Source organism: Sminthopsis crassicaudata, chromosome 2 (assembly GCF_048593235.1).
Source record: "Sminthopsis crassicaudata isolate SCR6 chromosome 2, ASM4859323v1, whole genome shotgun sequence".
NCBI classification, from domain to species: domain Eukaryota; kingdom Metazoa; phylum Chordata; class Mammalia; order Dasyuromorphia; family Dasyuridae; genus Sminthopsis; species Sminthopsis crassicaudata.
The window spans coordinates 139,319,466-139,343,838 of NC_133618.1; the positions used below are offsets into that span (position 1 = coordinate 139,319,466).

Consider the following 24,373-nt stretch of genomic DNA (forward strand, 5'->3'; position numbering starts at 1 on the left):
ATCATAACTTCAACTAGAACAACTTCTAATACTTGGAATCCTGTCAAGAGATTCATTGTTCACATTTATCAAGGCCTAACTATGCATGACCTCATGATCAATTGAAAAACCTGGGAATATTTACCTAGAAAAGATAAGACATGAGTTTAAATCAGGTCTCTAACACTTACTAGTTGTGTGACCTAGGAGGCAGTTAGGTGACTCAGTGGATAGAACATTGGGCCTGGATCAGGAAGACCTGAGTATAAACCCAACTTCATTTACTTACTAGCCATATGACACTGGACAACTTTATTCTCCATTTTCCTTAATCCCCTGAAGAAGGAAATGGCAGGTACCCCAGTATTTTTGCTAAGAGAACTCCATGGGCATATGATCCAGGGGGTCTTAAAGATGTGACCATGACTGAATAATTAAACAAGGGGTATATAGATCTTTTGATTATATGTATTTGAAGACTTGTCATACAGAAGAACTTGACTTTTTTCTTATCTGCAAAAAAAAAAAAAAATGAAATTTGCATAAAGTCAGTGCATTTTTAGGAAAAATTTCCTAGGAAAAAGAATTTATTCAAAAGGAGAATGGCATGCAAGAAGAGCCTCTAGGTTCCTACTCATTAGCAGACCTTCTTCAAAAGGGATGAGAACCACTTGTCTGTTTGGCCACGAGTCAGAGCTGCTGAATGGGTATTCCTACTGCATTTAATGGCCTTTCCCAGGTCCCCATCATCTCTGTGATTCTGAAATCCTATGTGCAAAGTAACAGAGTACACACTGTGCGGAGGTAGAGTGATAATTAAATGAAGAGTTATAATGATAACCCTGAGGAAATGGAAGGTGCTGAAACATGTTTCAGTCATTAAAGATTATATTATAGTTAGTAGGGTTTTATTATGATGTGTAGTTTATTGGTAGGCCCTTTATGGGAACTCTTTATTACCCAGTGAATCACAATACCCCAGTCATGGACCACTGCGTGTGTGGGGCTGAATTTAGTCTTATCACATGTAAGTGTATATTTGTGCTCATTGTGTGCATGTGTGTGTATGTGTGTGTGGGGGAGGTTAGCGTAGTTGTTTAGAGCATTCTGTTCTGTTATTAAGTTAGTACAAGTTAATACTGTGTGTTCGTAAAGCCTTCCAGGGCAGCTACTTTGCAAATACGTTCTTGGTCTCATTGGAGACCTGAAAGGATTTTGGTCATCAACTGTTTTTGTGCTGTCCTATTTCAGTGTCTTCCTTTCATACATTTCATGCAAGGTTTCATTGAAAGAATTAGTCTCTTTCTCTTCTCTCACTTCTCTCCTCTCTATATACATACATATACACACACATATGCATATATATGATTTTCATGCCATTAAAAAGGATAAAGCAGTTTCCCCTCCCCTGAACTGTAATCAGGTTATCCAAGAGTTATAAGAGTAGGTAAAAATGAATATTAGTATGGGATGGTTGGTCATAAGAGAATAATGTAAAGTAATGACTAGGAAAAAGACTGGGGAAAACCACTGTTGACTTGACTTATCTCTTTGATGAGTCACTTGGATTTTTCTGTGTGCATTATCATCATTTCATAGGCTTTCTTCATGTATTAGTCCTTTCTCATAATTTGCTTTTCTTTATAGGTAGTAAAGCACTGGTTAACCAGAATAATTGGGAAATTGAGAATTTGGGTTGTCAGTGAGAAAGATGAGAAAGATTATATTTTACCCAGATTATTAATTTTACCTGATTAGAACATAAAAATCCAATTGGAAAAAAGATATACAAATTAATATATTTTTAGTGTTGATAATTCAGAAGCATGCTAGGTCATCTTTGTGGACCTCAGTAGCCATCTCCAAATGTAGTTAATCAAAGTTTCTATTTATTAGTTTAAATAGAATTTTATAGTATTTATTTTTTTTAATTTCCAGAAATAAGATTCAAAATGCTTTTGACAGGCTTAGAAAATTGATCCAAATTCAATAAATTAAAATCTTAAAAATCAACTTTCCAAATATAAATGGAGAAAGCATATTGTTCTGTTTTGTCTGAATCTTCAAGACCCTATTTGGGATTTTCTTGGTAAAGATACTACAATAGTTTACCATGTTCTCCAGTTCATTTTACAGAGGAGGAAACTGAAATAAATAGGGTTAAGTGACTTGCAATGAGTCTTCTTGATTCCTGGTCCTGTACGGTATCTATTGAACCACTTAGCTACCTCTCCTAACAATTAGAGCTATTGAAGAACAGAAAGGGCTGCTTCACTAAGGTTTTGGCTACTCTCTCCCTGGAGATCTTCAAAATAGGACTGGATGATCACTTATCAGGTATATTGATTGACTGAAAATGCTGCTTTAAATACAACATTCAGCTGTATGTTGACCTAATAGCTTTTTTTCCATCTCAGATTCCGAGATACATTTTTAAGCTCTTCTGCAATTACTTCTTGTTCTTCTTTTCTTTTGCCCTTATCTCTTTCCTTTTCACAGATGGCATTTCCATTGCCTCCTACACGCCGAATCTACATCTCTTCATCATCCATTAGTTGGTTTCCAAGGCTGATCTTCTTAATTCTTTTTCTTGGCACCATAGTAGAATATGAAGAAACTGTATTTATTCAACACGCAGGAAAGGGGATGAGGAAAACTTAATGATATATGTGTGAGTTTGTATGACCACCTTCTGCCAAAAAGGAAGAAACCCTTTTATACAATATGTATATTTAAAAAAAATCAAAACCAAAACCATATTAGGGTTGTGACCGCTGTTTGGAAAACATGGCACAAATTGTGACTGTTCTTTAGATTCACAGTGATTCTGAAGTCTGGAATTTAAAAGAAATTCCACACTTACCTTCCAAACCACTTGTCATACACAGACATGGTTTACTTGTCACTTTTGTGCTCCTGCATTTCATAGCTAGGTTAGATTAGTTTAAATAGTAACTGATACTAAGGGCAGTTATGTGGTGGTGTAGATAAAAGTAGATAAGCCTAGAGTCAGGAAGACTCATTTTTCTGAGTTCACTTCTGGCTTCAGACAAAGTAATTATAGCAGTGTGACTCTGGGCTTCTGTGTCTCAGTTTCCTTCTCTGTAAAATGAACTGGAAAAGGAAATGGCATTTCAGTATCTGTGCCAAGAAAACCCAAATTGGGTCAGAAAAAGTCAGACAACTGAGCAACAACAGTATACTATGACATAGAATTGTTCTTTACCACCGTATTTCTTCTTGCCCTTTCCCACCATTGGCTAACATGTTTTCTCTTACCATTAACAGGTAGAAAACAAAAAAATGGTCATCAATTGTCATAAGGAGGGATTCAAGTTAGATTTTTAAAAGGTTTCCTCCTTCTAGGAACAAGCCATCTCAAATGCTAGAATGTATTAATGAAAAGAGATCATAATATTACTTCTCTAGAGGTTTTTTTTAAAACTGAGATGAATGAAGTCCACAAATAATCCACCTCTTTTTCTCTGCCTACGTAGTCTTGCCATCTTATTGGATTTATCCCTCTAAATTACCCTGGCCCTTTAGGGGAATTTTACATGAAATGATAAACTGAATGAATTTTTCCATCCTTGATTGATAAATTGATTTTATTGATATTTGTTGCATTTAATTTTATATTATGAGGTTTTTTCCCCTTATATTGATATATATAACAATATTATAATGCTTGCTCCCATTGTTAACAAGTCCATTTTTCTTCTTATGATAGAGATTAATTTTGTAAAAGTTTAAAACTCTACTATTTACAGGATAACCCCAAAAGCTTAAAATTGTATTAAGACTTTTGGGAAACCCTGTATTTAACATAAAGAGAACGCAGACCAGAAAAGCATAATGGAAGAAGCTATGTTAGCTGACTAGATAGAGTACTTATTAATTTGTTTTTGCTCTTTTTAATTACTAATTTTCCCTGTCTCATCCAGGCTAGAGGTGTTGTGGTTAATCATGGATTAATCCTTATTACCATGTGGCATAGAAGCTTTAAACTATTCAATTTCTAATCTGAATTGCTTCAGCAATCTTGTCATCCTTCACATGCCCCTCATCATTTCACCTCTTTACCCCACTCCAGGGCAGGAAGGAAGGAAGGAAGCAAAGAAGGAAGAAAGGAAGAGAGGAAGGGAGGAAGGGAGAGAGAGAGGAAGGAAGAAAGGAAGGAAGGAAAGAAGGAAGGAGAGAAGGAACTGAAATTGATGCTTTTATCTGTTGTCTATAAGGAAGGCTGCTTTCTCCTATATAGCCTTGAGAGGAATACTCCACAGTTTTCCTAGATAACATAGTTTTATGTTGTATAGAGATCTTATATATCTTTTATAATGTTTTCCTCCTGATGCAATTGAGACCCCTTGTCACTATTATTGGGAAGAACAGATATTAGTCAGTCATAACTTAATGTTATGCAATCTACCAAAGGAAAGGTCTTAAAGGAGGATTATTAAAAAAAAAAAAGACAGCAGCATTGAGTCTCATACACTACAGTCTTTTATCACTTTCTTTGATTTCTATAGGAAGGAAAAGGCAGATCCTTCAGTCTTATTCCCAGAAAATAGAATCAACCCAAGGTGACCTTCATTTTGGCATTTTATCCACATCTGCAAGAAAGAGATGGTCCCTTAGATGTTTACCTTAAAGACTGATACAAGACTACAGTGACATGATAATTACCAAGAGTTGAATCGGAGGAAAGAAAAGAGACAGGTGCACTATAGCCAAAAGTTTGAAGAATGATCTATCAGTTATTTGTGGGTGGTTGTTTGCCTTTGTTCTGGGCGAGGACCACAGCCATCAGGGAAGTGATGTGAATGAATTGGATTTAAGGGAGGGCAAGGTCATTTTGACTGAGGTAATTCAGTGATTAAGACCTAAGAATTGAGCTACTTGTGGGTAATCTTGAAATTACAGCACAAGCTTACTTATTGTTCCCTTTAGTAGTCTTCCAGGTGTGCTCCTATTTCATCAGCCTCTATTTCATTTCCTTTCAGCCTGACCTCCCAACCCAATTCGGCAAATCTGGATCATTTGACACTCCCATATCTGACTGAAGCATTTCTAAATGCCAAACACACTGAGTGCACTCTTCATTATAATTTATGGTACCAAAGTACAAAATCATTAATTGCCCTATTAAAAAAATCAAATAATAATTAAGGAAAAATTAAATGTTCAGTTTTTAAAAAGTATACTTCTCAAAACAAGTATTCATCTGCTCTGTCATTTCCTGGCTTTAATTTATTTTTGTCTTCTATCCAAAACATATTAGCCTTAATTATTAAATATGATCATCAGTGCCACTCAGTTCAGAATGTAATATTTCTTCCTGAACAACTCTGCCGTGTAGGAGGATTCACCCTCTTTAGCTGTTTTTCCATGAAAATGTTGCCAAAGCACATTTTTCTTCTAAGAGGAAGAAAATTTATTTTGGAGTATTAGCAATATTTTCTACTTGAGTATTCAAGCATTCATCTCTTGTGTGAGGTGACAGCAAGAGTACTAATGAATCTTATAATCAGAAAACCTGAGATGGGATCCTGGTTCTGACACTTCCTAGCCATATGACCTTAAGAAAGATTCTTAGCTTTTCAGATACTAAGTTTCCTCACCTGCAAAATCGGGACAGCAAAATTTATCTTGCTTATTCATAGGATTGTTTTGAGGGAAAATAATTCTGGACTTAAAGGTTTATAAATTTGTTATGGTTTGAGTTTCTATAGACTGTACCATTGTGCTCTGAATTTGATCTCCATAAGTAACCCTATTTGATAGATTTTTTTAAACCATTTCCCCAGGGATTTGAGCTATACAAATTAATAACTTGTACTATATGTTAGTGTCTGTATGCATTGTAGATGTGTGTATAGAGAAGTGATCTTATTACTTCTCAAAAGAATAAGACTGCCTTGTGGAGAGGATGTTGCTGTCAATAGTATGATAGAATTTTTCTTGATGCTGTTTTCAGAGGAAAGTAATGGGGAGCAGGGATAAGATGAAGGGAGTCTCAGCTAATCCTCTTTGATAGTATTAAAGCAGAGTTTTGCAGGATTCTCATCCTTAAGCTATATACTGCAGTACTACAAAGGAAATAATCAAGCAAGCATTTATTGAGGTCTTACTGTGTTTCAAGACTATTCTAGTAGTACTTTTAGCAATAACAGCCCCACATGTTCTCTTGAAAAATAGGTGCAGGTTGAGTCTGTTGTGTTTCCAGCAGGGACCTAGGGTTTGTTTTTTAAGTTATTATTATATATTATAATCATATAATTATGTTACATAATTATATCATGTGATATAGTAATATTGTGTTGTTATTACTTTTGAAATTATTTTTATACATCACATATTAAGGACCTGTGTGCAAGGCACTGTTCTCAATATGTAAATACATATGCATGTGCACATTTGTGTGTACGTATGTGTGTGCATATATATCCCTATCTCATGGTGCTTAAATGCTGTTGCAAAACTTTTCATGACCTTCAACATTATATCTTGACTTTAAATAGCACAAAGGTCCAGGAACTTATAGATTGACTATGCACAAAATTTTGCCCTTTTGTCTTAATACTATGTATGTTTTGTTGTTGTTGTTGTTGTTCACTTGTTTTAGCCATCTCTGACTCTTCTTGACTCCATTTGGGGTTCCTTGACAAAAATCCTGAAATGGTTTGTCATTTCCTTTTTCAGCTCATTTTACGATGAGGAAACTGAGGCAAATAGAGTCTAATGACTTGCCCAGAGGCTCCCAGCTACTGGAGCTACTCCCAACTGGCTGGAGCTGGATTTGAACTCAGGACTTTCCTATCTCAGGCCTGGTCCTTTTATCCATTGTGTCACCTCACTGCACTTCTTCATGTTCATTTAACAAGGAATTTATTGGGCACCTGTTTTTTTCTTAGTGTTATACTAGGCCATGGAAGAGTAGAGGAACATGTGCAGAAGAAACAGAAGTCCATATCACCATCCTCAAGGAGATTAGGAAAGACAATATAAACCCAGCTAACTGATCAGTCACTCAGTCAATAAGTATTTTTTAAGTGGCTGTTATGTTCCTGGCACTGAGTTTAGTGACACGAAAATATAACAGATATCAAAGTCATATTAGGGAGTTCTGGAGTTTGGCCAGTTGGGGAGTTTATGGATTCGAATTATTATTAGGGAGTTTGGATCTGAGTTCAAGTCCAGCCTTTGATGCTAAGAATCTGTGTGACTGTGAGATGTTAAGTTCGAACAGTGAAGCAATCTCTGATCTCTAAGAACTTCCAGGGAATACACATATACAGCCAGTACACATATAAATATACACAGCAAAAACAAAGTCAGCAAAGTATAAATATATACTTTTGAAAGAGATGGCCTTAGAAAATGAGGGGAATTAGGAAAAACATTTCATGCAGAAAATAGTGCTTGACTTGTTTCATAAAAGAGAAGACTCAGGAATGGATATGGAGGAGGTGAATTGAGGGCAGGTAGGATGATCAGGAGAATGTATTGAACATCAAATCCTGTTGTCCAGACTTACAGCAAAGAGAGATGAGTGAGAGAACCAGAGTGCTCATAGAGAGCAGAGAATTTGAGTCAAGAACTGGAGGAGTTAGAACGGAGTATGATGGGTATTAGGGAATAGTGAGAACTACAATGGAACTGGCAGTCTGGATCCAGTTATAGAAGTCAAGTTGAGCTTTTGATGCAGTAAAAAACCTTCATCTTTGCAGGTGACTTTAGTTGTAATCTATTGATTTGTTATATCTGCAGCTATCAAAGTCATATCAGGGGAAGGAATGCTGGATCTGGATTCAAATCCCACATTTGAGATTTATAAACTGTGTGATCCTTAGCAAATCATTTAACTGCCCCAGACCCCATGTTGCTAATATGTAAAAATGAGGGAGTTGAACTAGATGGTCTTTAAGGTCCTTTATAACTCCAGATGTGTACTTAACAGGATCCTAAAGACAGCCTTAGCTGCTTTTTTTATTCTGTCTTTATCTTCTGCTATACTGTCCAACTGAATAGAATTGAAAGGAGAATGATTATATTTTTCTGTCAACTTGAGTATCCCTCAATTGTAACTTTTAAAAAATTGTTTCCCCCCAATTCCCTTCCAAAAAACAAAACTCATAGAAAATGATAAGTTTTCATTTGTCCTTTATTTTCTTTTCCCTTAAACTAATTGTGTGAGTTGTCTCTTTCTCCATCTCTGTTTCGCTTTCTCTCTGTGTCTCTCAGTTTCTCTCGCCTTCCCCTCCTTCCCTCCCTCCTCCTACATCCTTATATTTGTTTATAACATCTGTAGGTTGTGCTAACCTGCTGATTCACTCTGTACCACATCATGTTTTGTCTTTAAAGGAGGAGATGCGGCTGACTTCCAGGGGCACTGTTCTGTACACTACCCACTCCCACTGACTATGAATCTGGTGGCTTTTCATCATTATTTTTTATTAAAGTATTTTAAAAGTCTCCGTGGGCTGGTGAGCGATCCCTGGTCTCTTTATGGTATTCTTCCTTTTTCCTCTCATCTCTTTCTTTTCTGTTTCTTCTTTCTGCCTAAACCTTTTTCTCCCTTCTTTTATTCTCTCTTAATCTCTATAAATTAAAGGTCGTCAATGAAGACTTTTGCCAACTTTTCTTTCCTCTTCCAATTCTCCTGTTCTATCCTTTTTCATTTTCCTCCCTTTTATATCCTCTAGCTCACTGATTCTCAAAATATAGTCCAAGGAGTCCTAGGACATGTATGAAACCTTTTGAGAGGAAGGGTCTACAAATTCAACATTGGTTTTTATTTCTAATATGGTAAATATCTATACAAATAACCAACATAACAAATTTGGACAGATCCTCAGTAATTTTTAATAGTATGATGGTAGTAAGGACAAAAGTTTGAGATCCACTGCTACAGCATACACCTTCCAATACCTATAAGTTTTGAAGAAATTTTTACAATCTCAAACTGCCTTATAGATGGAAGGGACCCTAGAACAGAATTCTTAGCCATTTTTGTGTCATCCCTTTGGTAATTGGGAGCTTCAGTTTTCTTTGAATAATGTTTTTAAATGCATTTTAAATACATGCCTTGTATTCATGCTCTTTTCCCCAGTCACATAGCAGTCTTCTTGGGGGAAGACCCTCATTACCTCACCATTGATCTTCTGCAGTTTGGTCTCTGTGTCTCCCATCCTCTTAAAGTCCTTCCTCCACTTAGTTGCCAAAGTAATTTTTCTAAACTTTAGATCTGACTATGTCACTTCATTGCTCAGTGGTCTCCAGTGGCTCCCTATTACCTCTAGAATCCAATATAAAACCCTGAAGCATTTAAAGTTCTTCATAACCTGGTCCCTTTCCTACATTTTAATTATTGGAAATTATTCCATTTCCTCTATGTACTTTACTATATATAAACACCTACCTTCTTGCTAGACATTTATAATTTCCCATACATACATCTCCATCTCCCTATTTTGGACATTTTCCTTAACTATCCCCCATGCTTGGAATATTCTCTTTGCTCAGATCTGCTTCCAGATTTCCCTGACTTCCTTTGGTTCCAATCTCATTTCCTAGAAGAGGCTTCTTAGGATCCCTTCCCACATTTTTTAGTACCTTTTCTCTGAGGCCACCTCACATTTACACTGTGTATCTTGCCTGTACATAATTCTTCATTTCCTCTTCCAAGGTGTTGAGAGGATTATTTGTGTCTATAGGACAGAATTAAATATACTGAGTTGAAATTGCAGAGGGAGAGATTTCATTTGATAAAAAGGAGAATCTTGATAAGAATTGGAACTCTCCAGGAATAGAATGGCCTCCCTCTAGAGCTAGTAATTTCCTGAACACTGGAGATAGGAATTAGATAAGACAGAAATGGACAGGAATGTTGAGAGGGATTCCTGTTTAGACATGGATTGGAGTCTGACCTCTGGAGCTTTTAAAAATTTTTTTAAAGTAATAATGACAGTAGTTATAACTTTTATAGAGCAAGATACTATACTAAGCATTTTACAGTTATCTCACTTGGTCTCACAGCAGACATCCTGAGATAGGCACAATTACTATCTCCATTTTACAATGAAGAAACTGAGACAAAGAAAGTTAGTTAGTGATTGTTCAGAATCTCACAGCTAGTATGTGAGTCTGGATTTGAACTCAGATCTTCCTAACTCCAGGTTTAGCACTCTATTATTGCTTTGCCCCACTTAGTTGACCCTCTCCCCACTAGTTTTTAAGATTCTGTAATTCTTTGTAAAAGATCTCAGCATTTTAAGAGTAAGTAGTACACTGAGATTTAGGAGGTCTGGGGTTCAAATAGTTTTTTTTTGTTTTTTGTTTTTTCCAAATACACATACAAAGATAGTTTTCAACATTCATCCTGATAAAATCCTGTGTTCTAAATGTTTCTCCCTCCCTTCCCATCTTCTCCCTCTCCTAACAGTAAATAATCCAATATTAAGATAAACGTGTAATTCTTCTAAACATACTTTCACATTTATCATGCTGCACAAGAAAAATCAGATCAAAAAGGGAAAACATGAGAAAAAAGCAACAAGCAAATGAATAACAACAGCAAAAAATAATGTGCTATGATCCATATGCACTGTCCATAGTTCTCTCACTGCATGTGGATGGCTTTTTTCATTAAAAGTCTATTGGAATTGCCTTGAATCACCTCTTATTGAAAATAGCCAAGTCCATCACAATCTGTCCCATAAAATCATCTTATTGCTGTGTATAGTGTTCTCTTGGTTCTGCTCACTGCAGTTAGTATCAGTTCATGTAAATCTTTTCAGGCTTTTCTGAAATCAGCCTTCTCTTCATTTCTTATAGAAAAATAATGTTGTATTTTATTCATATTCCATAATTTATTCAGCCATTCTCTAATTAGTGGGCAATCCACTCAGTTTTCAGTTTCTTGCCACTACAAAAGGGCTGCCACAAACATTTTTGCACATGCGAATCCCTTTCTCTTCCTTTACACTATCTACAGTTATTTTAAATTTCTCTTTCTATTTCTTGTTGTTGGACTTTATTGATTACATGGAAAATTATACTTTTAAGAAAATTTAAGACATTGTGCTTTGTCAGCGTAAGGAACTCCTAGGAAGGAAATTCTCTCCACCTATTTGGTCCCATTTAGGACTTATTAGATGACACCTATTGAATTAATTGAGGCACTTAGAAATTAAATGTTTTGCTCAGGATTACCAGGCTAATAGATGTAACAGAATTTGAATCCAGTATTTCTTGACTAAATATTACCTACCAGCCACCTCTAAGTAAAATTAAATCCTGTGTTTTATTGAGGAATTTACTGAAGTACATACATATAACAAGTCCTGGTCTTTCTGAATGTGTTTGCTTCTTAAATGTTTTTTTTTAATTTGTGAAACTCTACACTTAATGTGATTTCTTAATAAATCCTTGTTCTTCTCCTGTCCTCTTTCCTGGCCTTTTCTGAGTTTTTTTCCTGCCTTCTTGACATGTAATTAATAGTAGCCACAGAAAGCAATACAATCCTGGAAGCACTTAAAGTGTTGGCATAAAAAATAAAATGGTAATGTGATTTAAAAACATGGAAAAGTTACTTTGGTGGGTTTAGGATTAGGAGGTGGCCCTCTGGTTTTGGACAGGGTAATTAACTGCTTATCTTGTTCATCTGTAAAGTGAGGTTCCAGAAAATGCTGATGTGGGCCAGAAAGCAGCAAATGCAGATGAGATGATTACAAAGTGGGCCACTCCCTGACTTGTGAAGGAAAAACTGCTTCTTTAGAGAAAAGTGACTTGGTACCCACTTGGGAAAGGTGGCCTGCCAAGCTTGGCCCAGAGGAGGAGAATAGCAAGTAAAGGTGTATTGGACTGTGAGTAATTTGGAGGGAACTAAAGCCATTTTTCAATGGCTAATTTGAGCAAAAAAAAAATCAGATAAAATTTCAGTCTCTTGTTTTCTTTATTGAATTCTTTTTTTTTTTCTCTCTGAACACTAAAATGCTGGATATTTTTTCTGCAGGATGAACAATTAAAGTCACATGAAACCAAGCTCAAGCAGATTTCCACAGAATTGGCTGAACATCGTTCTTACCCACCTGACAAGAAAGTCAAAGCTAAGGAAATTGATGAATACAAACTGAAAGACCACTACCTGGAATTTGAGGTATGGGTGGGTCATTGTACCTGTCCAAAAGATTAAACTATCTGTCCCTTCCTTTTCTTCTTCCCTCTCCCTTTCTTCCTCTTTCTTTATGTCTGTCTCCTCTTTTTTCCCATTCCTCTCTTTTTCTCCATGGAGTTTAGCAGTTTAGGAAGCTACATGTTCATTGTGTTATATATTCATAGACAGATACTACATATACATAAAATGTTTCTTACAAAATATATAGCTTCAAGGAGGAAGAAAGCAGGTAGCCATGATGAAAGTCAGAGATCCATACTTGACTCTAGTTTTCCCAATAAGTAATTGGTCAACTCCATTTAGCTCAATTCTTGACATCCTTGGGTTTTTACTATTTGATTCAAGACACAGAGCAGTTATCAGGAAGCATCCCCTACTTGGAGACTATTTATAAACTACTTGTCTGAGTGATGGGAGGGTGAGGAGCGTAGAGTTCTTATATCCCTTCCCTAGGACAATCAAGTGTAGGAAATGTCAGAGATGAACACAAGATTTCTAGGGCTCAGAATTTCGAAATACCAGTGTTTCAAAGTTTCTAGATTCTAGAGAGAAATGATTGTGGTACATGAAAAAGAATAGTAGCTTTAAAATTAAAAGGGCTGACGTGAAATCCTATCTCTAATGTTCACTACCTTGGTCAAACTTCCCTGAGCCTATTTCCTCATTCTGTAAAAGGTAAAGGAAATTACTACTCATATAAATGAGTAAATATTTTCTAACCAGTATTCTTAAAAATGTCATTTACTCAGGGTCACATAGCCAATCCTTAATTAGAATCAGAACTGAAATCTAGCTTCTGACTGTAAAGTCATCTCTGTCTTCTATGCACCCTTCTATTCATTAAGCTTTACATTTATTCCTATTAAATATCACGTTCTAGATCCTAACACCCTCATCCAGTGTGTTAGCCATCTGTATATCAGATTGGGTAATCATGTTGTTGATAACCTTTATCGGAGTCATTGATAACATGGTAGAAATGGCACAGGACCAAGCATCAGTCTCTGGGATACTCCACCAGAGACTTCTTCCCTTATTGAATCTAATTCTGGACATTCAGTCACTTTTGAATTTGTCTTTGCTTCTCTCTATGTCCCATACCAATGTAGTCAGTCCCTTACCACATTGATCATTTTTCTTGATGCTTTCTGAATTGGAAGCATTCCTTTCCAGTTTGAAAAGTCATTTACTGGTCATGTGGGACAGAAGGACTAATGCAGTAGTTCCCCAGGACAGCTTTGTCAACTAGCACTTCCATTCTGTCTACAGGTAATTATGTATCAAGACAGCAAAAGGCCTGTCTACCCTCCAGATATTCAAGGAAGCCCTTGTCATCACACAGTGCCCTTGACCATTCATTGGTTCATTCTTTTGGCAAAGTATGGGATTTGTGAAAGAATGAAAAATCCCCAAAGTTTGGCAGTTCTCTTGCTTGCCCTGGGAGAAGAGGAATTCACTAAAAGCAATCACAGTTCTTCACACTTCCAAAGGGGCTTTTGGCCACTCCACTTGATTTCACACATGTTAATTAACTTTTGCAACACTTCCCAGCACTCAGTTCACCTTCAGCTTTTGATTCAAATGGATCACAGTTTTTTCCCAGGTTGCTATAAATGACTGAGACTACCTAAAGACCAATTGTTAGTTAATACTGATTCTCAGGAATGGAAATCCAAAAGGGTTTAGTATTTTAGCTTCTAGAAATTGACTTCACTTAAATCCTGTTACTTTTTCTAAAACCTTCTTAAATTTTTTTTATCTTGTCAGTCTTTATAATTTTTACTGTTATATATGAATATCTTCTATTAATTTTAATCAGACTCTTCAAGATATTGTAATAGATCTATGGTGTTAATATAATTACAAACTAAACTATCTTAGGATCATGGAGGATTTTAGAAACAAAAAGAAGCAGGAGTTCAACTCCCTTAGATGTAGATGAGGAAATTAAGACCTAAAAAATGGAATATCCTGCTTAAAGCTACAAAGGTGGTAATTATTGAGTCAAGATTCTAACTAGACTCCTGATTCCAAACAATATAGCTTTTCTACTCACTTGCATTTTCTTACCCCATGTTCTGCAAAGAATTTGCATGGGTATTTCCCACTTTTCCCTGGTGGTATGTTTCTAGAAAGCTAATTGGGATATGAGTTTCTATAATGTGAATTTTACTGCTGCTAATCTTTATTGACACTCCTAGAGGAAGCAATATGGTGTAATGGGCAAAAAGCATTGAATTTGAGGTTCAGAGATCTAAAGTCAAGTTCAAATTTTCCAGGAGAATCAGTAAGCTCAAAGGCCAATCATTGCTAGGTTCGCATTAGTGTGAACAATGAATCCCCTGAAATGACCAGGTTATTTGGATCTATACTGCAGATTTTCATTTTGTTGGAACCACTTAATCTTATTTTACATTTATAATTTCCAGTAGTTTCAGTTCAACCACTTTATTTGCATTAAGTTGAGAGCTGGCTTCATTCAGCTCAGCTTTCTCCTTTGTTAAAATGATACATCTTTCTGGCCTCTTGCATTTGGCTACTCCTTTTATTCTTTGGCAAGGTTAGACCTGATGAAATTGGGCCAAGGCAGATCATATTGGAACCAGTGAAAGTAAACAGTGAGAGCAGACTGATAATTTTCCCTTATAGCCCTATCCCATTTTTGTTTGGAAGTTTTTCCTCAAGTCTGACTGAATAAGATCAAATGAGATAACATATACAGTATTGTGTGTACTCTGCATGTTCAAATATTCAGGATGCAAATGTGAGCTGACTTTCTCAATATTATTGTTATTAAACCTGCCTTTCTACCCCTTTCCCTTTGGTGCCTTGATGTTCTGCTCTTTGGGGTAAGAAAATGAGACTAATTCCTTCTCCACCATATGTACTTAACAGTAACTACCTCACAGAGCTGCCAGGTGGATGAGATGAGATGAATGAATGCAGATAAAATTTGTTGGAAATGTGAAGTACACTATGCTATATAAGTGTAAACTGTTTCTAGAACAGATAATTTCACCAAAGTTCTCCTCTGGTGCCATTTAAGATGCCAGGCTGATTCTCTTCTACCTGATTCCCCATTAGCAATTTTAATTTGAGCTAGGGGGGCCCTCTAAGAAGAAGGAAATGCTGTGTTTTACAGGCCTCCTTTCCTGAGCGGCTTTACAGTAAGTAGGCTGTGCCCCTGAAACAGAGAAATGCACAAGTGGACAGTTTCCCTACCAGAATCAAACATTTTAGAATATCGTTATGGTGTTAAAGATACCAAGAGAAACAGGTTGTGTGGAAAAGATGATGCTTATTTCTGTTTCAAGGACCGGCAGCCCTAATAAAAAGACTTCTTAGGCCACTTTATGTAAGTGCGGAGGCTACAGTAGCAGAACAGACGGTAAGTCAAGAGGAGCTCCCAAATGCACAGTAGGTCCAGGACAGGATCGTCTTTTGTCTCCACTCCGTGGCCATAGAGCACAGAAAGAAGCCTAAGTACTTGGAAAGTATTTTTGGCATATCAAGGCCCATCTGTTTATTTTATACTTGGACAAATTAAATCCTAGAGATAAGGAATGTAGTACCTGAGCTAGAGTTACTGGCAAATCAAAGATAATAATCGCTTTAAATCTTCCAATCTGTAATTCTTTGTTGCAGATTTATTTTAAAAAGATTAATAATGCTACTTAAAAATTGTTTTATAGAGCTGGGGAAAAAAATAGAATTCTTCTAGAATTCCAAGAGAATCAATGTGGGGGTGGGGAGGGAAAGGTGAAAGAAGGTGGCCTAGCAGACTAGATTTCAAATTTTATTACAAAGAAATAATCAAACAAATATGGTACTGACTAAGAAATAGATGGGTGAATCAGTGGCATAGATTAGATATGCCATACGGAGCAATAAATGATCATAGTAATTTAGTGTTTGATGTCCATAGTAATCAAGTGTTTGATAAACTAAAAGATTGAGATTTTTGAGACAAGCAATCACTATTTGACAAAAATTGTTTAAAAAAAAAAAAGTGGACTTAGACACTTAAAACTCCCTGGCTGTGTGACCCTGGGCAAGTCACTTGACCCCGTTGCCTCAGAAAAATAAAAAAAGTGGAAGGCAATTTGGAAGACATCTTACACCCTATACTGAGATAAGATCAAAATAGGTAAATCTTTTAGACATAAAAGATGATTATAATAAGCAAATTAGGGGAGCAAGAAATATTTCTCCTGTCAGATTTATGGATAAGAGGAAAAATATGGCCAAACAAGAGAGCTTCATGAGAAATAATAAGAATAATTTTGATTATATCAAATTAAAAGGGTTTTGCACAAACAAAACCAATGCAGCCAAGATTAAAAAGAAAGCAGGAAATGGGGAGGAAGAATTACAAGTTTCTCTAATAAAGGCCTCATTTCTCATAGAGAACTGAGTCAAATTTATAATAATTTTAGTCATTCTCCAATTGATAAATAGTCAAAGAATATGAATAGGCAGTTTTTAGAAGAAATCAAAGCTTATCTATAGTTACATAAAAATACTCTAAATCACTTCATAAGAAAAATGCAAATTAAAATAATTCTGAGGTGACATTTCATATCTGTTAGATTGGCTAATATGACAGAAAAGGAAAATGACAAAGAGAGGATGTGGAAAAAATTGGTGTGCACTATTGTCAGAGTTGTAAAATGATCCAACTATTCTGGAGTTCAGTTATGTGCATACTTTTGATCCAACAATACCACTACTAGACCTGTATCCCAAAAATATAAAAAGGAAAAGAAAAAGGACCTATATGCATAAAATTTTTATGGCTGTTTTTGTGGTGGCAAAGAATTGGAAATTGAGGGCATGCTTTTAATGACTAAACAAGTTGTGGTATATGATTATTAGGCAATACTTTTGTGCTATAAGAAATGATGAGGAGAATGAGAAAAATACAAAAAAATGAGGAGGATGATAAATTGGGAAAACATATGAGCCAATGAAAAGTAAAGTGAACAGAACCAAGAGAACATTGTACACAGTAACAGCAATGTTGTAATGACTTCCTGCAAATAACTTGGCTTTTCTTATTAAAACCATGATCCAAGAAAACTCTGAAAGACTAATGATAAAAAGGTCAAATATTTCTAGATAAAGAATTAATGAAGTCTGAATGCAAATTTTAAAGCATAATTTTTTCACTTTATTTTTTTACTGTGTTATGGCTAACATAGAAATATGCTTTCATGATTTCATATGTATAATTAAAAGTACATTTCTTGCCTTCACAATGGGCAGAGAAGGGATGAAAGGGAGAGAGAAAATTCCAGACTCAAAAAAAATTTTTTCTTTTAAATCTTTAAAATAAATAGGGGGCAGCTAGGTGGCATAGTGGATAGAGCACCAGCCTTGAATTCAGGAGGACCAGAGTTCAAATCTGGTCTCAGACATTTAACACATCCTAGCTGTGTGACCCTGGGCAAGTCACTTAACCCCAGCCTCAAAAAAAATAAAATAAAATAAAATAAAATAAGAGACAGTTTAAAAAGGGGGGGGTGAAAAACACCTCCTTTAGATAATACTTTACTTTTAAAAAATTAAAATGCTTTATTAAAAACTATTATCAATGCAAATATCTAAATTTACTTAGTAAGCATTAGAACTTAAATTAACTTCAGCACATAGTTTCATAAGAGTTTTTAAGTTATGAAAACTGTCAGCTCACAATAGAAATTTTTTATCTACCCTTTTCTTTTATTATGGTTATAATTAGGTTAGATTGTTGTTCTGGCTGTATTTTATTTCATTTTGAATCATTCTCAGATTTTTTTGGGGGGGATGTCATCCTCATTTATGAGGTTTTAAATTGTGTTATAGAGGTTTATTTTATGTTAAGTACTTTTTTTTTTTTTAGGGAAAAGGGGAGATTAAAATTTTAAAATGCTGCTATGAAAATCTTTAAATAAATAGCTCTTTTTTGTCTGTTTTTGATGACATTTTCAAGGTGCATTCACAAGGTAGAATTAATGAATCAAAAGGAAGGACTATCTTTTGTAAATTTTGCTGCTTATTGCCAGTTTCTCTGAAAGAATTGTACCAGTTTTCAGTTCCAGGAATAGTGAGTGAATGCTTGTAATTTTTTTTTATCCCCAGGTAAGGAAGAAATATTACTTTAATATAATAATGAATTGTTAATAATAACCTCAGTGGTCATCCTGCCATAAAATTCTTAAAATTGCAATAATAACATAATAGCTTCCATCTCTAGAATATTTTATGGTTCGCAAGAGTTTTAAATACATAAGCTGAAATTTGCCTGAGACCATACTCATTTAATAGGGACAGAGCCCAGGATTCAGCATCATGAAATAAATACCATCTTTGTTCATTCATTCATCCAGTCAGTAACTGTCATAGGTTGTTCTTTCAACAATTGTATTACACAACTGCATAATGTGTAGTTACAAAAATGTGCAAGGTATTGTGTGAAACACTGGGAGAAATTCAAAGATAAATCTTAATAAAAATTCACTATACTCATTATGCCTTCTAGAACTGACTGTGAATACTGTCAGAAGAGAAGGCAAAGAAAATGTCTTTTTGCCTAGGTGTTTTAAAAAATGGAACAGTTTCGTGCAGAGAAGTACTCCTTACTCTAACTGAATCTAACTGAATCTGTTTGACAAATTCAGCAGAGAGAACTCTATGGTCTGTCACGGTGCCAATTTTGTGTTAAAAAATTGAGATGGGCAACCACCCCATATGTATCTGATGTAAGAAAATAAGATCTGTTGGTAGCCTAGCCCTCTTTTATTAAAAAATAAAAAAGGTACTGAACTAGTGCTCACCAAAATAATAGCATTTGTAGGACTGAAAACAGAAGGGGACATCAGAAATCACCTGATTCACCCTACAGTGCTATTAGCATGACTGATTATGAGGAATGGGCCAGAGTGAAGAGTCAGTGATGATTCTGAGATTGGTAATTTGTATGGCTGAAAGGAAATTAGTTAAAGCTAATAACTTACCTGAAGATCCTTCTTTATTCATGCTATGAGCATCCCAATTTGGTTGTTCTTCATCTCTTGCCTGAACTATTGCAGTAGCTTTCTGATGGGTGTCTCTGTATAGTCTTTCCCTTCTCTAATCCATTCTCCAAATGGCTGCCAAGTTACATGTCTGATATTGTCAATCCATGCTCAAGAATCTTCTGTGGTTCCCCATTGCCTCTAGGAAAAGAAAAAAATTTATCTGGTATTTAAAGCCCTTTGCAATCTGGCTCTTTCCTACCTTGCCAAGCTGATCACATTTTACTTCCCTTCATCTGCTGTAGCCAAATTGCTCTGCTTATTAATTCTTTATATATGGCATTGCATCTTGAAAATCTATGCCTAGAATGCACTCTTGTCTTCCTCTCTTCTCTGCCTCTTAGAACCCATAACTCCTTAATCTGAAAACTATCTTCTTCAAGTATACTTCTGGTTCCCCCAGTTGTTCATATCCTCCAGTAACTTTGTATTTATCTTGTGTATATACTATATTCATAATTTGCTTCAATTTCTAAAATGGTGAAAATATGTAATGTTGAGCTTGAAAATAATAGTATGAGCAGTCAATCAAAAAGCACTTATTAAGTACCTACTATGTACTAGATATTCTCCTAGATGTTTGAAATACAAAAGTCTTCCTCTGTGAAACTAATATTCTGCTAGAGTGATAGAATATGTGGACTGATCATATAGTCATTTTCAAACACAATCATTTATAACTTATGAGCATCCTCATCATGTAGAAATTAATCAAGTAAAATTATTCCCATCTGACAGAGAAAAGACGTCATTCAGTGGTTTTCCTGTCCAAACACATCCAAATCTTTGTTATCCCATTTAATTGGCAAAGATACTGAAATGGTTTACCATTTCCTCTTCTAGGTTATTGTACTTGGGGGAAACAGGGTTAAGTGACTTGCCCAAAGTCACACAGCTAATAAGTGTCTGAGGCTGGATTTGACCTCAAGAAGATGAGGCTTCCTGACTGCGGGCCCAGCAGCCTGTCTACTGCACTACCTAGCTGTCCCTGACATAAGTGATATGGTAGAAAGAATTTTGTTCTGAGAATGGGAGGATCTGGAGTCTAATTCTGGCCCAGCCACAAGCTTGGTGACCTAGCACCATCACACTATTCCTTTCTCAAAGTCTCTCTAAGTCTGTAAAAAGGAAGGGGTTAGATCAGATGACTGCTAGTGTCCCCTTGAGCTCTAAAATCTTATTATTCTATAAAACAGGTATTGACTGTTACATAAAAATAGTAAGAAAACCTTCAAAAAGTGTCACAGAATTGTTGGTTACAAAGACTATTGTAACCATTAAGAAATACGGCGAAGATTTGGGGAGAGGTGAAAAACATAGAAACTACCGTCTGAATTGATATAATTGAAACTTGTTAATACCAAAGAATTAACTGCATTGCAGAGGAAGACCCATGGCTCCTTTTTCAGCAGCAGCACCATTAGGGAGGTCACAGAATATATTGGTGGTTTGGGGGGCTTGAGGGGTGGGCCTGGGGAATGGTTCAAGTCCAAAAACCTACGATTAAAAAGGCAATCATCTCATCTCTTCTAGGCGACAGAACTACCTACCTTTTAAGCTATATTAAAATGCTTGAGCAATGGGTATTTTACATGTGAAAATGAGAAAGATGATACAACAGCTCAGGATGGAAGAGTTTTTCATAGGTTATGTTCAAGGAGCTTGCTCTCTCTGGGCTTTCCTGGACATGGGGATGTCATGGCAGTGTTTTCCTACTCTTACATGGATGGATGCTCTGTCTTCTTTGGGTGGGCAGGGCTGAGAGGGACGTTTGCTCTAGGGAATCTTTGCTGTGAGGAAGATGTGCATGTCATCTGAAATAGTTTGTATAGTGAGAATGTACCTGCTGTCCTGTGGCTTGGAGTGGAAGCTGTTAGCTTACAATATAAATACTGTTGATTACCCTAAACACAATAAAATAGCCAGTTTACAAATACCAAGTGGCTGAATTATCTATACATTTTTATTTGTTTATAGCAAATTCTCTGTTTTACTGTGGTCATTCTTGTGCCATGGAATAACTGGATTTCTTATTTTATACCATCTTGTATCCATTTCAACAATATTTTAAAAGCACTTACATTCAAGGCACTAAAGATATTACGTTAAAAAAAAAAAGTAACATTCTCTGTCCTCAGAGAACTTACCTTCTACTGGGGAGACACAACATGTATGCAGATGTGACATAATGTAAATAAATTTCCATTTATGTAATGGTCATAAGTGATCACATCTTTAAATGGAGCTGTGTGAAGGTAATCTCAGCATCATATCAAATTCCATGAGGTTTAGAGACCTCTAGAACTTTACTATCATCACCTTCATCTTAGAAGTCTTGAGAAAAATAAATGAATTCTTTATGCATTTCCTAATAGAAATATAGGGACAGGGAAAAATGTTGTTTACTCTATGAAAAGTTAGTAATAGGCATTCTAGAGAAAGCCACATATCCAACGCCCTCTCTTTTTTACAAAGCCCATTACGAAGGTAATTGTGTGTGTAGGTCTAAGGAGATGCTAAATGCTGTAATTCTGAGAAAGGTCAAGGAGGCTGTAAGCCAGCACAGTTTTCAGAATTTAACTCCCAGTTGAAAATCGATAGGAATTCTTACATTGCATTTTGTATCCCGTAAAGAAAAAAAAGATTTAAGAAACCAAATTGTAATCTGCAGATAAATACGTATGCATCTAAAGGAAAAGGGAACCTAGTAACAATATTTCTTCTACCAGTTCTGAATGAAATAAGTAAAGCTGGCCCTTTGTGTAGTCAGAGTAGGCAGCCCCTTTTGTACTGTATGACTGGAGGGTCCCTGAAGTTTCTTCCTACTCAAATCCCTCCTGACCAGCTTGCCACATACTGTAAACTCTTATCGTTTGTGTTATGGCATTGTTTCTCTGCAAAGGACCTATAAAAATAGTTAAATAAGAAGGCAAGATATTGTGAGAGTCATGAGACCTGAGTTCAAATCGCAGTTCTGTCCCTAATTTGCTAGAGGAACCAACTTTCACCATCTGTCACCTTTGGCTTTGAAATCAGTGATATATGAAATGGGTGCACAAGTTACATCTCACTAATATGAGAAAGCTCTTGACTTGTATGTGGGATTCTTTTGCTCAAGCTTTGTAACTGTCAATGCTAAATTGTTACCTTCGCTAATTCAGATTCTACAATCCAGTTTCATCCCTATCTTAAGCAAAATTTCTACTGTAGCAATCTTAAAAGAAGACCATAGCAAGCTGGGGTTAAGGACATTCAAGGGAATCCATTCCACTTTTGTATAACTCTGATGGTCATACATCTGAAATCTCTCAATCACTTCTGCCTCTGTTCTTCCCTGAGGCAAAAAGTCCTATATATTTCCTACATCATATGCCCGTGTTTTTTTTTTCTCCTTTAGACTAAACATCCTTGTTCCTTTAAATGATCCTTGTAATATTTAGTCTTCAATGCTCTCACTATCCTATTTGGTTTTTTCAGGAAGCTCTCTAGTTCTTCAGGTGGCACTAAAATGTGGCACTCAAAAGAACAAAAGCAGGGGTTCTTAATTTTTGTGTGTAGTATAGATTCCTTTGCCAGCCAGAGGAAGCCATCTCAGAATATTTTTTAAATATATAATGAATACTACATTTCATTTAGCTGTTAGTAAGAATATGAGAAATATATACTTGTTTTTCTCATTCGAATTCACTGACCTTCTCTCCTCCTCCCTCCGAAATCTATCATAAAATTCCTGGCTATAGAGGTCCTTTATTTGGACATTAATTTAGCTTTTTGAATGATCAATTCTTTCCCTGTTGAGTTTGATTCTACTAAAACCCTTACTTTACGTAATATGGACATTTTCAGGCTATTTCTCTCCCATCTTATATTTGTATTTCTTTGTTTGCTTTTAAATTTAAGTGTAGAACTTTATATCATACAACCAGCTACAGAACAGTGTGTCAACATTCTATCTGGACTGCCTCATCTACTTTCTTAGGCATATTAGCTCCTTTTTGCCTATTTTCAAAAAGCCAAGATGTATGTCAGGAACATGGATTTTGGCAAGTCATTTACTATATTTGACATGAGAAATAGAGATGTTTTTGTCAGCTCAGGCACTGGAATTCTACATAGCAATATGTATCTTTCCCAAAATTATTCAGTGGTTTTACATTGGAACCTGCTTTCAAAATGAAAATATATCTGAAAAGAGGAGAGAATAAAAACACCACAATGGTTCTTTGCTATAACTGCCCTAAAATCAGAATTCATTTTAAGAATAGAAATTGATTTTTCCATAAGCTTTTGCCCGAAGTCCATGATGTAGTGTTTACCTGTTGTTCATCATTATGACTCAGATCTTATATGCCTAAGGTTATCTCAGTGGGTATCTCCATAGTTAAGGCTGACTTTGGGCAATGTTTTGAAATAAAAGTGGCCTGTCTTTGGTGTCCTTCTAATTTCCATATGTATACCATTCTCCCCACCCTATTTGTACTATCCTATCTCTCAGAAACTGTTCTATGTCCCATTTCTATAATATATATAGATCTCAGAGAACTTATCAACCAATGCCCATTTGACTTTGTTTTTCACTGATAAAGCTATTAACTTTAGGATATTCTCTCTTTCAGAGGTATTCCCAAAGACCAAAAATCTTTCAGGATCTAAAGCATGAAATCTCTAACAATGGCATTTTAGGCACCATAAATGACTAATAGGAAAAGTATTGTTGGAGGGAGAGGAGTGGAGAGAAATAAAATCATGGAACCACTGAATTCCCACCCCATATGTGGCAAAGCTGCAAATCAGAAAGCAGCCTTAGTCTTGGTGCTGAATCTGTGATCCTTTATTGCCAATTTGAACATCGTGCTTTGGGGGATCCTTGACCTCATCAGTTTAGGATTTCATCATCCATCAATAACCTTATTCTGTGTAATAATTTTTCATGCCTTTTCTCAAATTCTTTATAGAAGATTTACCCAATACACTAGAGGCTTACTGACATCTTTTAGTACCTCCCAGATACTACTAAAATTCTATATGACCATCTTTTTTTTCTGCTCATACATATAATAAATGATATCTTTTTTATGATATCTGTCCTTTGGGGGAAAATAGTGGTGTTTTCTGATTCACAGTCCTATAGAAGTGTGCTGAGAACAAATTGGAGTTAACA

At 35.8% G+C, this 24,373-nt stretch overlaps 1 protein-coding gene across 1 annotated transcript in view; it reads left to right on the plus strand.

The window, feature by feature from the left end:
• PSD3 (pleckstrin and Sec7 domain containing 3) overlaps positions 1-24,373 on the plus strand; it is a 560,881-nt gene that overhangs the window by 525,311 nt on the left and 11,197 nt on the right. Inside the window, 1 exon segment of the mRNA XM_074287446.1 lies at positions 11,996-12,139. Within this exon segment, the coding sequence (XP_074143547.1) occupies positions 11,996-12,139 (144 nt within the window).